This window comes from Lissotriton helveticus, chromosome 1_1 (assembly GCF_964261635.1).
Source record: "Lissotriton helveticus chromosome 1_1, aLisHel1.1, whole genome shotgun sequence".
Lineage (NCBI taxonomy): Eukaryota > Metazoa > Chordata > Amphibia > Caudata > Salamandridae > Lissotriton > Lissotriton helveticus.
In genome coordinates this window covers 1043272450-1043287242 of record NC_136057.1, presented here as the reverse complement: position 1 = coordinate 1043287242, position 14793 = coordinate 1043272450, and the positions used below count along the sequence as shown (strand labels likewise).

At 41.5% G+C, this 14793-nt stretch overlaps 1 protein-coding gene across 1 annotated transcript in view; it reads right to left on the bottom strand.

Annotated features, from left to right (window-relative positions):
- Positions 1-14793, bottom strand: part of LOC144771991 (protein tyrosine phosphatase domain-containing protein 1-like) — a 168405-nt gene that overhangs the window by 54980 nt on the left and 98632 nt on the right. The window contains exon 10 of the mRNA XM_078656217.1: positions 7114-7194. Within this exon, the coding sequence (XP_078512343.1) occupies positions 7114-7194 (81 nt within the window). The remainder of the gene's footprint in view (positions 1-7113; positions 7195-14793) is intronic.

Sequence of the window (14793 nt, the reverse complement as noted above, 5' to 3'; positions counted from 1 at the left end):
CCCACAATGTATCCCATGAGCACAAAATAGCTTTGATGGTACATGGCATTTGCAGATTTTTTATTTTTCCAGTGAGTGCAATAGCCACTTTTGGAGTGCAGAGATATCAGCTCCAGTGATGCAAGAAGTGCGAAATTGCTTCAGAAGAAAATGTGGCATTAGTGCCAAAAACAGCATATGGGGAACATGTGTTGCTAATAAATAGAAAATAGAAAAGGAGAGACAGAGGAAGGATAATGATGGTGAAAAAGTGGCAGAGCAATAGAGAAAGGCACAAAAGAAAGCTAGGGGAGAAGGGGAAGAGAGACTGAGATGGAGGGAGCAAGAGAGAATATTAGGAATGGTAGAGAGAGAAAAAAGATGAGCATCTTTTAAGTTTTTTTTACAAATTATAAAAAAACGTTTAAAATATGGCCACCCATGCATGCACACACACCGGGACACACTGGTGCCCACCTTTGAATGCTTTTCATAATAAAGTATTACAAATAAATCCAAGATGGCTACCTCTGCATGTGCATGGATGTGAACGCATGTTCACTGTAGTGCCAGTGGCACTCCCATGTATTGGGATCATGTGATGAGCTTTGACTACCATTATTTTAATTGACTTTTGGTGGTTTACTTTACTCTAGCTTGAATGTGCAACATCATTTTTCCTGCAAGTGCATTTTTCCTTGAAGATTTCATTTTGTGTCTCCTTGTGGCTTCAAATTGTGGGAGTGTTTGCTTTTTTCAGCTGTGCCAGGAACAGCATGTATGTGATGTGCATTTGAAAGCATTAGAGAAGGTGTGGAATGTACTTCCCTGTCTCAGAGTGTAGTGTTATATGCAGTGGTGCTCAAATGTGCATTATGTTGTACATTTAGAGATGAGGTGTGTAATGTGCCTGTAAGCAGTGGTGCACAAATGTGCATTGTGTAGTACACTGGGAAGTATTATGAAGTTCTTACTATTGGCTTTGACATGCCCTCATGCCATCCTGAATTCTGACTCTGTCTAACTTGAGCCTTGCGCACACAAGCATGCCCCCAGATCACTCTGTATATGTTTAAGCTATCCACGTTCAAGGTTATTTTCTGTACTTTTGGAGACTTTCGTAAGTTCACTAAGATAATGTGTGGGATGCGCATTTGGTAACTTTCAGGGCAGAGATTGTTATTGCTAGAAAATGTGTGGAATGTACAGCTGTGTCTCAGAGTCAAAATACAGTGGCCTGACCAGCTTCTGTTTTGACCCTGACACAGACCATTACAGTCAGCTCGGTTTTCGTAGCAGAAGAAAGGGGGCAATGATTTTAGAAACTTCACCTCAGGTTGAGTAAAACATTTTAAAGGAGGGAAATCTTGGCACTCAGACAGCAGCTCGCTGTGGAGCAGACATGTTGCCACAGGGAACTTTTGAGGGTCCCGATCAAGGTTTCTGCCTGGCTGTCAAGGGATGTTCCAGCCGAGTTGGCAAGAATGCAGAGAGAGAGCGATTAGTTATGTATTTCTTTTGATTATTGGCATGGTGATGTGTGAGTGTGTCTGTTTGCACATTCAAGTCTCCAGTGGTTATAATCATCTGACGTTTTTAGTGTATATATCTGTCTGATTATTTGCATTTAACAGTGTTTATTTCTTGCAATGGGTGACAATACATTTGCATATTATTTTCATTTAACGTCTGGGAAAAACTTTCTGTTAGAGAGTGTTGAACTAATAAAACCCCTTGCTCTATTCTGAAAACTGTCTTTTGCTGTGCCTCATTTTATGCGAGTGGATTATTGCTTTGCTGTGTGTGGGCCTCTGTGTGGGAGTGCGGCATTTTCTATAATTTGGGAGGGCGAAGCAATACAGTCACCCATCTTTTAATGATTTTGAGAAAACATTATTACAAAAAGCTTTTAAAGATGGCCTTGTGCACACATGGGTGGCCATATTAGAATGGTCTTATATATAGTTTTATAAAACACATTCAAAGATGGGCAACTATTTATCTGCGTGCATGCTTGTGCATAGGTGACCATCCCAACCAAAGGAAGCTAGCACTGCCAAAGTCAAAAGGTCTACAGCCTTCATTAGAACTATTAACTTTGCCAATGCGAATTGCCTGCTCAAGATATGTAACTGAATTGGTTTTTTAATTGAGCAATTCCTGAATGGCATACTGCAGTTTTAAATCTGCTACACAAAAAAGTACTATTTATGTAGCTGGCAATATATGTATCAATTATAACTACCGCCAATGCATTATTTTTACTTTAATTTGATGTTTGACTATTTTATATTTTGTCTAATATTAGCTTACAGTCAACGCCGTTAAACTGAATGGCAGACATGTTTGGCAGTGCAAAAAGAGAAAACGTGTAAAGGAGAAGCATGTACTAAATATATTATATTTCTACCTCCTGCACTAACTTATCATTTACAAGTAAGAATGAATCAATCTGATATTGAATCATTCACCAATGACCCCTCTCTAAATCTAACACTACTTTCTCAGCAAGGGAAGCCAAGAACACATCCCGTAGTTTCAGAAGACAGAACCAGGATGACTTTTATGTGCGTATCTCTGGAATCAGTCCTGAGGATATTTTTATCTTCAAAACTCAAATGAGCATGCGTGCCGCTGTGCTAGTCCAAGACAGAATTCTATGTGTTATTGCTATGATATAAGCAGGGGCGTAGATTGGTCAGTGGGATTCGGGAGGTGTGAATCTCAAATTTCCGAACTACAAAAGCAGTGGACTGCAGGGTGGAGGGGTAGGATTACCAAAGTTCGGGATGGACTGTTTCCATGAGGAGTATGATCAGTAGTGGTTTGCATTAGATAGGCCTTTGTCTAGAGAGGCACAATGAGAGGGCACGCATACAAATTAATATGGCTAACCGAGTCATGAGTCTGGCTTGGCTCCAAAAGACCGAGTGTGAACCAAGCCAGGAAAACGTTTGGCAAGTATATTGTGCAACAAACATAATGTAAAAATGTGATAGTCTCTTAAAAATGTAAAAAGTGTTTCTTTAACATGTGGAAGTGTTTCGCCTTAGTACATCAGATTATATTACTGCATAGAAAGACATTTATTAAAAGTGATAGTTTTTAAGTTTAAATCTGTTTTATTAATGTGTAAAACAAAAGCAGAAGACAATACAGAATATACCACCTACATCCACCGGCCCATGGAGACCAAGAGCAAGAGAGGGAGAGAGTAAGTAGAGGGGAACAGTAATAGAATGGGTTAGGACCATAGGAAGACGGGGGAGGGAGCCATTAACTCATTGGGTCATAAGGGCCTCTTACACTTAGTGAGCCAACGATGGTGCCCGTCTCGTTGTGTAAGGTTGCTGCCGATGTCTGTCCTAGACATGCTCAATCAGTGTTGTGGTGTACAGGCAAGAGGTGTAGAAAGTACACGCAGATACGCTGGGCATATCAAAGTGAAACATTAACAGTTCACCCCCATTGGCAATCCCATCAGTGAACCTAGAGGCAAGTCAGTAGTCATGTAAACCCAAAATGTAGAATAGACTTTTATCATTGGTGGAGCAACATTATAGTCTACTAAATGAAACATAGGAGGTGCTTGTATAGCACCCAACCGAACTCAAGTTTAAAAAAAAGCTCTCATATGTGATAATAAAGATAAAGGAGACTGTGTGAAATAAAATGTTTATCTAGGATCACACAGTGTGAAAAAGCAGGGAAGCCTGTATTGAGTCCAAGTTATCTGATTCCACATTTTCGGCCAGCAGGTGTATCTCTCTCAGCCTCTCTCTCCACCCCTCCCTCCCTCTTCTCTTTTACATCAAAGGTCACTGTTTTGTCTTTTATTATTGGCAGAAATTCCGACACAGACATAGCAGACCCGACCCTGGGCCCCCAAACCCAACTACAACGTCAAGGATGCATTTACGTGGGGGAGTGTCAGACCCACTGGATATAAGATAGAATGTAATGGATCTCGAAGTTGTATTGCCAGGTTCACACACATTCCCTTTTTATTATAGTCATGTGAAGAAAAGTAGTGTATTTATGTTAACATGCTATGCCATTTGTGTTTTATTTAATTATTAGTCATTTGTAATGTGATCATGCAGTTAGAATGCTATGGCTACAAAGCACTCGGTAGAAAATGACGGGTTGCATGGGGTGAACAGCCTTTACGACGCGGCTGTTACACCGCCGTGCCGTTACAACGCGGTCTTTAGTACGCTGCAGGACAAGGAATTTTTTAATTTACTATCCAACACCTTCCCTACTGTACGTAGGCTGGTGTTGGAATAGTAAATTAAAAAATTCCTAAGTCCGCACTCCCTCCAACGCAAGTCGTGGTAACGACTTGCGTTGAAAAAAACGCGTTGTAACGGCACGCGTTGTAAAAGTACGCGTCGTAATGCCGTACATCCGTTGCATGGCAAAGGAAAAAGAATATGAAATCCGAACGCATTAGCTGAAGAGCTAGTTCGGTTTTCCTGAATCTGAAGCGATTATGTTCGTCTTGCAGAGCCATTGGTTGACAGTTTCGCAGAGAAGGGGCCGAGATGAAAAGCATTGGATGTCTTGTCTTTGCCAGCAAAACCCTAGAGTGGTTAAAGCTCTGGTATGGGTGGGGTAAGGTTCATGGTCGTGGGAGTAGAGATACGAAGGGCCTTTGTCTTGAAGAGTATTCAGGGTGATGCAAAGGATTGAAATGTAATTTAAATGGGACACTTTGCGAATTTCTTTGCGAGGATTAAGTGGATTCCAGCTGAACGGAAACCTTGCAGCTTTGATTATTATGTTTTAGAGATTGTTGGGGAAAGCCATGATAGAGGAAGCTGACCTTCCCAAAAGAGTGACTTCCCCATTGTGTATTTCTCGACTGCTTGGCTTCCCATTCCTCCCCATCCTCCAGCCCTTTGTGTGTCTATATTTTATCTCCCTGCTTCCCGGGTACTTTCCTGTTTTTAGAGATTCAAATGGCAGTCAGAGTGAGGTAATCGAGGTGAGGCGGCCACAACGACATGAGTCCTGAAACCAAGATGGGATTTGGTTTGCCACCCACCTCTATGGTGCTAAGCACCTCATGATCCACTGCCCGAGTTTCCACTGAGGTTCAGGCATAACTCCCCCTCACTCTGGGGCAGGGGCTCCACAGTGCCAAATCCATGACAACATTTGGCTATCCTTCCTTCCAGGTTATCCATCCATCCACCCACCCATTTCTTTCTCTACCCAGTCTTCCTTTCACATTACCACCCTTCTCGCATCCATTCTTCTTTCAATCTATTCTTACTTTTCTCCTTTGATTGATCAATGGATCCATCCATCTATCCATTCCACCATCCATCTTTGAAACCACCCACCTCGCCATCTTGCTCTCCGTGCACTCATCCTTCTCTCCATCCATCCCTCTCACTAACTACCTCTCCACCCATCCTTCTCTCTATTCATCTCCCTATCCCTCCCTGCTTTCTTCCCTTCAGCATTTTGTTTTGTGGTTTTTGTTGCATGTTTTCCAACACTTCACAGCTTCATCATGCTTGTCTCTTGCAGAAGTTTTTATGAGTTCTTATTTGGAGACCAGCGTGATCTAAGTCAAAGGAGCAATAAAGAATGTTTTGAAGGTTACATGCTACACATACACACACACATCCTAATGGCACCCATCCTGTACTTTACCTCCTAAAGTGGGTGTGGGTGTGGAGGGGTCCAGATGCTCTTAATAACAGGTAACCATGTAATAAAATCCAACATTGCCATTGAAGGGTTTTGCTCATGTCATAAAGGACCAGCCTAAAGGCCAAGTGGTTTGTAAATATCACAGAACCCCATGATAGTAATATTGTTAATTTATATATTTTTATATATGTTTATTTTGGAATAATTAACTTGAAAAAGCAGTTTTCTTCAAAGTACAACTAACAAGGGACCCTGATGGGAATTAGAATGATTAGGTTTTGTTTACCTCTCATTAAATTGTGAACAGTGGTGCAGGACAGTGAATTTATGTGATTCTCTAGCTGCAGTGTTACTGCATAATAATGGATTTAGCCTATTTACCAAATGGTATTCCACATAATTTGCAAATTTCACAAACATGTTGTTTCTAGCTCAAATGAATGAAAATAATACTGCCAAATAATTATCACACAATTTGCAATTTCTGCTGCATAATTTGGTCCTTTTGATGGGGGCTCTAATGCCACAAAGTCCAAAGCACATTTCTGGTGGTGAAAACCACAGTGACTTCATTGACAGCTTTATAATACAGCTGATTGAAAAATGGGGCTTGAAAGTTAACTGTTGTCTCAGTCAACATTTTTTTAAACCGAATGATAGAAGATTGAGCTAGTAACAGTAAAGGTAATTTAATGTTACACTTCTAATTGCTCTTGGACTTAAGTAGAACTTCATAGCTAACCTTTGCTCACCCTCAGGTAGCTTGGTAAAGAGCAGTCAGGATTACCTCAGCGGCAATGTGTAAAGTATGTGTGCAACACTTCAAACAGTAAAACAGTAAAAACACACAAAAAGATTCGACACCAAGTTAGAAAAATACACATCCTGCGTGATCCGTCAACGGCACAGATCAAAGTCAGCCAAAAAGGGAACAAAATGCCAAAAAGTTCTGGAGTTTTGAACTTCGAGTAATACCAAAATAGGTGTCATTCAACCTATATGAGAGTTGATGGTAACTCCTGATTAGTAGAACAAACTAAACGTTTATTGGTGAAATTCATAGTGTTTCTTAACTTTAAAAATGTTAGTTACACGTATTTAGAGAATGTTAAAAATACAAAAGCAAAAATACTTTATGAAGCTTAGGAACTGTGCGACCCTAATACAGTGGGCTTTCGGTTTAGGGATGACATCACACATTACATGTGACATCAGCAAAATCATTAACACCATTAGGAGTGGCAAACTGCACGACAGTGATAAGAAATCGAGAACTGCCTTAACAATGATGCCATAGCACGTGGAGGGCACTTCTATCCACCACTGTGACTGAATATGTTCAAATTAAGATTCAAGATGGCTTCTAACTATTGCATGATATTGCCCCCATCCCCACTGAAATTATATACTGCATAAGAGCACATGAGCACAAACAATGCCTTACACCTCTTGCATATCAGGACTTACTTTTTGCAGAGCGCCCAGGGCCTGCCACCCAGTTGGCTTGGAGAGCAGCAACAGAGTGTCTGCCACGCTCAGCACTGGCTCCTATGAAAGAAGATAGAACAGTGACGCTTTCTGCGGGCAGCATGCTAGAAATGGGCTGAAAAGGGAGACGCGCGTACAAGTCTACATTTTTGCTAAACAAAATGATCATTCTCCAAATGGATGGGGGTTCTTAGGAGACTTGGAAAAGTTTCAGTAGAGATAGAGATGAGATGATCGTTTCCTTAAGGAGAGACCAACCCTGCCCAACATACATTCCATACTTACAACAAACTAGAACACTAAGGGAAGTGGCGTGTAGACAGATGGATTTGTTCAGTACATTCACCTAAAATTTCACTGAAATGCGCACCACTTTGAGAATTAGACATTCATTTTAGTATGAATACATTATGTAATAGGATTGAAGGCATTTACCCTCATCAAAGCCAGTTGTCCAAACATGGGTTGCCTAGGTCACGTATAAATATAATCCTATCACTTTGACTGGACACGTGTCATCATAAAACCAAGTAAATACCACTAGGGAACATGCGTATTTGGCTACGGAAATGGCCGATATGGGCAATGCTTTGGTCTATTGAAGTTGATTAAAACAACTGTCAATGGACAACTCTAGGAGCTTGTGTCTGGTGACTAGGATTCAAAGCATGGTTCTGGTTGTCTTATAATTGACTTAAAAACTGTTTATCTTAGACTAGTTATTGCTTGCTAAGTATTCACCTGGTTGGTTTAAGTTTGACCTCATTTCTTGAGGGAACAACAGACCCCACATTCATTCACCTGATAGATAGTAATTTTTATGTTGCAGAATGTTCTAATGATGTTATGAAATGTTAGCCTAGTGTGTCTGACCAAAATGCAGTTACAGCTTAAAATTCATGTGCTGCAACCCACTGAGCTATTTTTGTAATATGCAAGCTTCAACTTCTCTCATAGGAGAGAGGGACTTGTCTATGGCAGACAGACTTCTGATGCTGACATTTGCTCTGCAGCTCCAATGTCTCATGGTACAGTTTTCCCCCCTCCCTTATGAGCAGAAAATCCTTGGTTCAGCATTTCTTGCCTGGAGTTAGTTTTGCAGAAATGTTTCCATGCCCTGGAGAAGCAGAGCTTCGGCTCTGTGACCTTGAGGGGAGATAAATGTTGCCTTCGCAGGTTCAGATGCCTCATATATGAGTTCATTGTTCACCATTTCGCTAGTTCTGTAATTTTCCAGGCTGGGCGTGTCTTTACCCTACCATGTTATGTTATAATGTATTGTCATGATAGGATGAGTCAGTCCTCTCAATGCACTCCCTGGGGTGTAGACCTGACAGGGCCCATCTGCAGATGAATATTATGTCCTAATAAATATATTTCTAATTCTTCTCCACTGCCTGGCTGGCTTATTATATGAGAATGATAGTTGAGTGAGGTAAGTCGCTCAGGTGGATTTGAGCCACGCTTATCAGATGGCGCCCGAACAGGGACTCCGTGATAAGGATCTTTCTCACCCGTAAGTGGGTAGCAGAAGGCCGGGGACCCTCTGGTCGGCACGGTGGGTCTGGGTACCCACTTTGATGCCGAGCTTGGTTCTCGCAGCGCTGCCCCACCCTGCTGATCGGGAGAGGTCCCGGTTCATGATCCTGCGCCGGAGTCCAGAAGGCGGAACTTTGGAGCTGACCGTGTTGGTCCCAGCAGCCGGCGGTGGAGAACGGTGGATGTCGGTTCTGCGAGCAGAAGGTGAGTGGTCCGACTGTTGATTGAGGGAGCTGGGATGCTCTATGAGACCGGTGTGTCTCTGAGACCGGTGTGTCTCTGGTGATTGGAGGAGCCGGTGTGCTCCTGGGGCTAGTGTGCTCCGGGGAACTCAGAGTGCAAGTGGCGCTCTGACAGACTATTGGTGATGGGGGTATTGGGTGGATGTCTGTTTTAGAGCATCCAACCGGGTGGTACTGAGACTGGAGTGTGGCTCACCAGGGTTAAATACTGGGAAAGGACCCAAACCCCTAGTGGGAGTGGTTTGATGGAAGAGTCCCAGATCTTCCGGGGTAAAGTGCGCAACGGTCTGTTGTGCCGCCCGGGTGGCGATGTGTCCTCCAACCTCAGAACAGTTAGTGTACTGTTCGGTCTGCGGTAGGGTCCAGGTTCCCCAGGACTTGGTCGACGGGCCTTGTCCCATTATGGTAACACGTGTTTGGCAGGGACTCAATGCATAGGACGTGCGTGTGCGTGTGCGTGTGCGTGTGTGGTTGTGTGTGGAGATAGTTGCTTGGTTCTTTTGTGTCTGGGTATGTGTGGGTTCTTTGGCGGTATATGATTGAGTGAGTTTGGTGGTGTTTGATTGAGTGTGCAAGATTCCGTGTTGCAGTAAGTTGCGATGTTTTGGGTGTTGCTTCAGTTCAACTGATGTCAGATTGGCTGAGAGCCAACCCGCTCCTGTAGAAGACTCTTGATTTTGTTTAATATTTCTGATGCAGTTAAGATGGATTACTTGCAAGAGAGATTGTTTGCTAGGCACTGCTGTCAGAGCATGTTTGATTCCCTAAGGTTGTGGCAGAAAGAGGTTCAGCAAAGACAGATGAGTGGATAGCCCAGAATATGGACAGATCAAAAGTTTAGTTTTAAAAGAAGACAAAATGTGTACATTTAAAGTTGCTTTTAATGGCTCAGTGAGCCAATGTGAGCAGTGATTAAGAGGATGGGGTATGCATTTCATGTAATATGTTTGATTTGTTTATAATTGGTTTGGTTTGAGAGCAGTCTGTGGGCTGCCTTTTGTTTGTGTAAATGTTTGTTTGAATGAAGTGAGTGCGTCTTGTTGCATGAGTTAGATTGTCTGGTCCTTGTGCGCTACCTGAGATGGTTGTGCCTGACTATCAGTGTGTTTTTCATGTAGTTTAAAAGTGCATGCAGGGCTGTGCGCTATGGAAAAGAATTTGGTTTCTTTCATCCCCTTAATTTGTGAACAGTAGAAGATGAAGAAAAAGGGATTTGATTACCAGTAATCAGAATGTATATTAATAGAATGTAGGAAGAGTGTAAAGTTAGAAAGAAGAGAAAAAAAAGAAAGAGAAATTAATTTGCCAAAATAGTGTTAATTATTGCATGTTAGAAAGAGTTAGGAAGGCTTATTGGCTTTGTCAGCGCCAGAACGACGAGCGTGGAGCGCGTGGCAGATTTGGCCTTGGTGATGAATGCCAGAAAGGCTGGAAGGCTGGCTAGCAGCCCAGAATTCTTAGCTCTTGGAAGACGGTGAGAGTGAAATGCATTTTTTTTAACTGAAAAAAAGGTGCCTCCAAAAGGGGTGGAGAGCAGAAGTTGTTTAGTTAGTTTTAAACATGACTTGTTGAGTGGATGTGTTTCAGTCCACAATAAAAATTTAAAAAAAGGGGTTGTAGAACTCTGGGCTGGTAAGGTTTAGAATAACAGTGTGTGCATTTTTATTCAGTTCTGGAAGATTATGTAGGATGGAAACATAGATGCTTGCAGACGTAGAGCAGGGCAGGTGTGACCTTGGTGTTATCAGCACCATTCCAATGGGTTCGCAGAGTACAGACAGAAGATTATGGGGGGGGGGCTAGGAGGCTCAGCTCCTGGCACAGACAGCAGCGATACACAGTTGGAGCCATGTGAATATTGAATTTGCAGCGAGTCTGCATAATTATGAGTTCTGCTCTTTCCAGCAGACTGCTGCTGGTTCAGACTAAAGTATAATGCAGTTGTTCAGAACACATGTGATTTAGAATTAGGAACAAAATTATGAATAACTTTCAACAGGTTATTCCATTTGGACATAGAGAATTACACTTTAAAATGGCCTAGTCTGAGAAAAGAAGGATTGTTTTGAGAAAAAATTAATTTACTAAATATGTTAGTGAGTGTTTCAGATAAGCACGTGTTACTTCTATTGTTTGGATTGTATTCAGTAAGTGATTGATTTGTGTGCAGTTCAATTGCAAAAAGAAAAGAGAGATTTATTGGTTGTCTGTTGTGTCCATTTTCGTTGTTGATTTTTTTTGTTTCACTGTTGGACAATGTCATAGTATAAAAGTTTTCTATTTCAATAATTATTGAGTTGGGGGGGTCTCTGATTAGCATACTGATTAGTGTCTTTGCTAGTGCATACCTAGTGGGGAGTACTGATGATGCGAGGGTAGGGAAAAAATATTGATTGTGTTGCTCATAGGAGCGGCCTGGTGGGAATGTATATATGTGTGTAATGTATGTATGTGTGTAATGTATATATGTGGGTAACAGTATTTGTATGCAGTTTGTCCATGGGACACCATTGCAGTGGGCCCAGTGCCCCACCCGCGGAGTGGAGATGCAAAGTGTGTGTTTTGTGCAAATGTCTGCTAGTGTGCACTGGAGTATTTAGTATGTTCTGGAGGCGAGACTATACCTTTGGCCACCGGATTAAATGTGGTGAGATGGCGCCCTTTTTCTTTAAAGATGTGACAGTAAATGTGTATATTTTTCCCTTTTTGATGCTGCATTAAATGTCATGACAAGATTGGCATGTGATTTTCAATGCTGCTAAATGTTTTATATTATTGGATGACGGTTAAAGAGGTTATGACTGGTTCTTGTCTAAAGACAGCAGACAGGGTTTTCAGAACGGAAAGTGAACAGTTAGTATATATAGGGTGAGGATAGATAATATATATGAACTGGTGTGAATGAGCTCCAAGCATAGGTTTTAAGGTAAGTATTTGTGGAAGGTATTTTGACTAAGTGGTTGCCTTTTTGTCCAATATTTTGTGTGTTGTTGTTTTTTGTGGTTTGATTTGTTTCATTTCAGTGCAATGGGAAATATTTTTATCTGTGTGTTACGGTGAGTATTGATGCAGCTTTGTGCTGGACAGATTAAGTGTGCACTGACACCGCATGATGCATGACATGCATGAGAAAAATATAGTCCTTTGAGTAACTAATATTGTGTTTTCCTTTTGTGGCCTTTGTGTTTTGTATATGTATTGTTGCGTATTATTTTATGTTATACGCATGTACCTATATTGTGTGTTTTATGTTTTCTTTGGCTTATTGTGCATTGCTTGTTCTGTTCTGCGTGGATGGTAAGCTGATCGATCTTAAGCCTGACAAATTAAGAAGGCCAGCATGCTGGGTTTTGGGCCGCAGGCTCACTGTGCATAAAATGCATGGCATCATGTTGTGTGTCACAGCTCATTTGCATGTGTTACTGTGATTTGTCTATGCTTTCTGTGCTTAGCACAGCAAGTATACCTGCAGCCTTGGTATGCTTGTTTTTATTTTATGTATGTTTCTGTATTGTATTGTTTTGACAATTCTATTATTGATACTAGAACAAGCTCCTCTGTGGGGAATTTGTTCTGGTCCCTAAATTTCACAGACAACACTTCAGCAGTGTATGTCTATTTGGTTAAAAGGGGTATAGAGGAAAATACACGAATTCTACGGAGTACTCATGGTGTTGTGTCACAAGCCTGACCATCACCTAAGTAATTTTTGTTCTTTTATAGATTTTTCTTTTGCCGCCTTTTCCCTAATGAATGTCACATAGTGCCTAGTTATGGGGGACTTTAGCTGTGTCCCAGTCCCATTTCCTTTTCCTTACTCCTTTTCCTTAGTTAGATTGTATTAGATATTAATAGGTACACACATCATTTTATGGCATTGACATTTGTACATGTGCTAAAAGATGTTCTAGTCCTCTAAAAGTGCTATGTCTCCCCTAGAATTTTGTTTATGTTCAGTGCTACACCCAGTGGTTGATGGTGTTGACTGAAGTGAAATATGTTTCAGATTTCCTTCTGTCAAAATGGGGGAGGAGGCTAGCTCCCCGCTGGAGCTAGCTCCCCGCTAGCTCTCCTATAAATTAAAACTAGGTAACATGTATATTGCTCCCTCCTGTCCTGCTTTGATCTAGAAGGGAAATTAGATGTGGGTAGTTTTGTTTTACAAGTGTTGGGTAATAACACCATTATTGTAGTCTTGCAAGTACATTGCTAGTTCTTTATTAGCTAGTCTGTGAAAATAAACTGATAGTCTTTATTAGAGGATTATTTTAATTGGATAGGGATGAAAGGGATGAAAGGACTGGTAGCCCCAGATTAGTGTTTCCTTATTTGACCTCTGAAGGGCACAGCCCAGACTAGTGTTTCCTTATTTGACCTCTGAAGGGAACAATAGGTCGGTACCTTTTTGTTGATTTTTCCTTCACATTCCTAGGTAACAACATCATTATTGTGCAGCACTAAGTAAAGGTGTACAAGTCTCTTATCAGTTAGCCTGTATAGTTGAGCTGATAATCCCTATTAGAGCTGGTGAACAGGTTTTCCCCTAAATAAAATGTTACATGGTCTAAATAGTGAGAAAGGTGAAAGATGCTTGTGTGATCCTCAGCAAAATATTTTTAGAAATTAAAGATTTGTAGAAGTTAGTTTCCTGCTGCCTCTATAATATGTGAGCATGGTCATGAGCAAAAATATAGTTGTTTTGAGTAAGAAAAAGAATATTAGAAGTGTTTGAAGTTTTGCACAACAGTGAAGGTTCACAAAGTAGACGCTGTGTGCTCGCTATAGGAAGAGCGGTTTGAACTTCCCTTTTTGCTGTTTCTCAAGTGCAAATGCGGTAATACAATATGTCTGTTTGTTTTATTTTTTTCTATTCTCTTAGAATTCAGTAAATGCATACGTCCGTCCACAGGTAATACAGCGAAAAGTCAGATATGTAATGTATTACCTATTGTCAGTGCACAAATTTATTAGAGCAATATGAAAGCACAGAATAGACCTCATTTGGTTTCTTTGAATTTGAATTTTATTCATATGCCTTGTCTAAAGATCTTTGTTCTGTTCATCAATAGAAATTTATCACACCGCCGGAGCCAGAGGGGACCCAAGCATCAGATCCAACTTCAAGACTCGGTGGAAGTCAAGTCTCGTCGTCAGAAGATACCAACGGAAGTCTTGCTTGGAGCCAAGGTACCACTGAAGCAGCTGTAGGTGTGTGATTCCTGGGTAAGAAAAGGGCAGGCCTGACCGAGATGGAGGACTCACTCTTCGCTTTTGTGCCATTTCCCAATGGTTGGAAAAGGTTTCCCAGAAATACTTGAGAGGGGCAGTTCCGTCTGTGCAAAAGGCTGCCGCCAGTTCTCCAGTGGTTATGCTTCAGGTTTCCCTGTTCCCCATCTGTTTTGGAATATACAGTTTTGTCTGCTGATAAGGAGGTACCTGGTCACACTTTATACAATCTATGGCCTCGACAGAAGATCGGTGCACCAGGAGAAGAAAAGTAGGAGGTAGAGAGAGACTTTAGTCTTAGGGTACAGATACAGTGCTCTTAATATCTGTTAGATTCATATCTGGTGTACTGAGCAAGACACTGGACAGAATTTGTAGAGGGCACTACCTGGATTGGTGGTTGCTAAATTCTGCAAGAAAGACTTTGCATCATTGGCCAAGATTGTTTTCCATTTGAGTTGCTAGCAAGTGCAGCTCCAACGCAGATGACTTTTTAATTTTTTTGATGAGTTGCTAGCGAGTGCAGCTCCAACGCAGATGATTTTTGAATTTTTGATGAACAGTACGAGCCTGCCTGTGAGGCTCAGACGGACACAGGGAGAAGACTCCCCTCTGGCTGGCTGTGTTGCAGATTGTTTCCTTTAGTTTACTT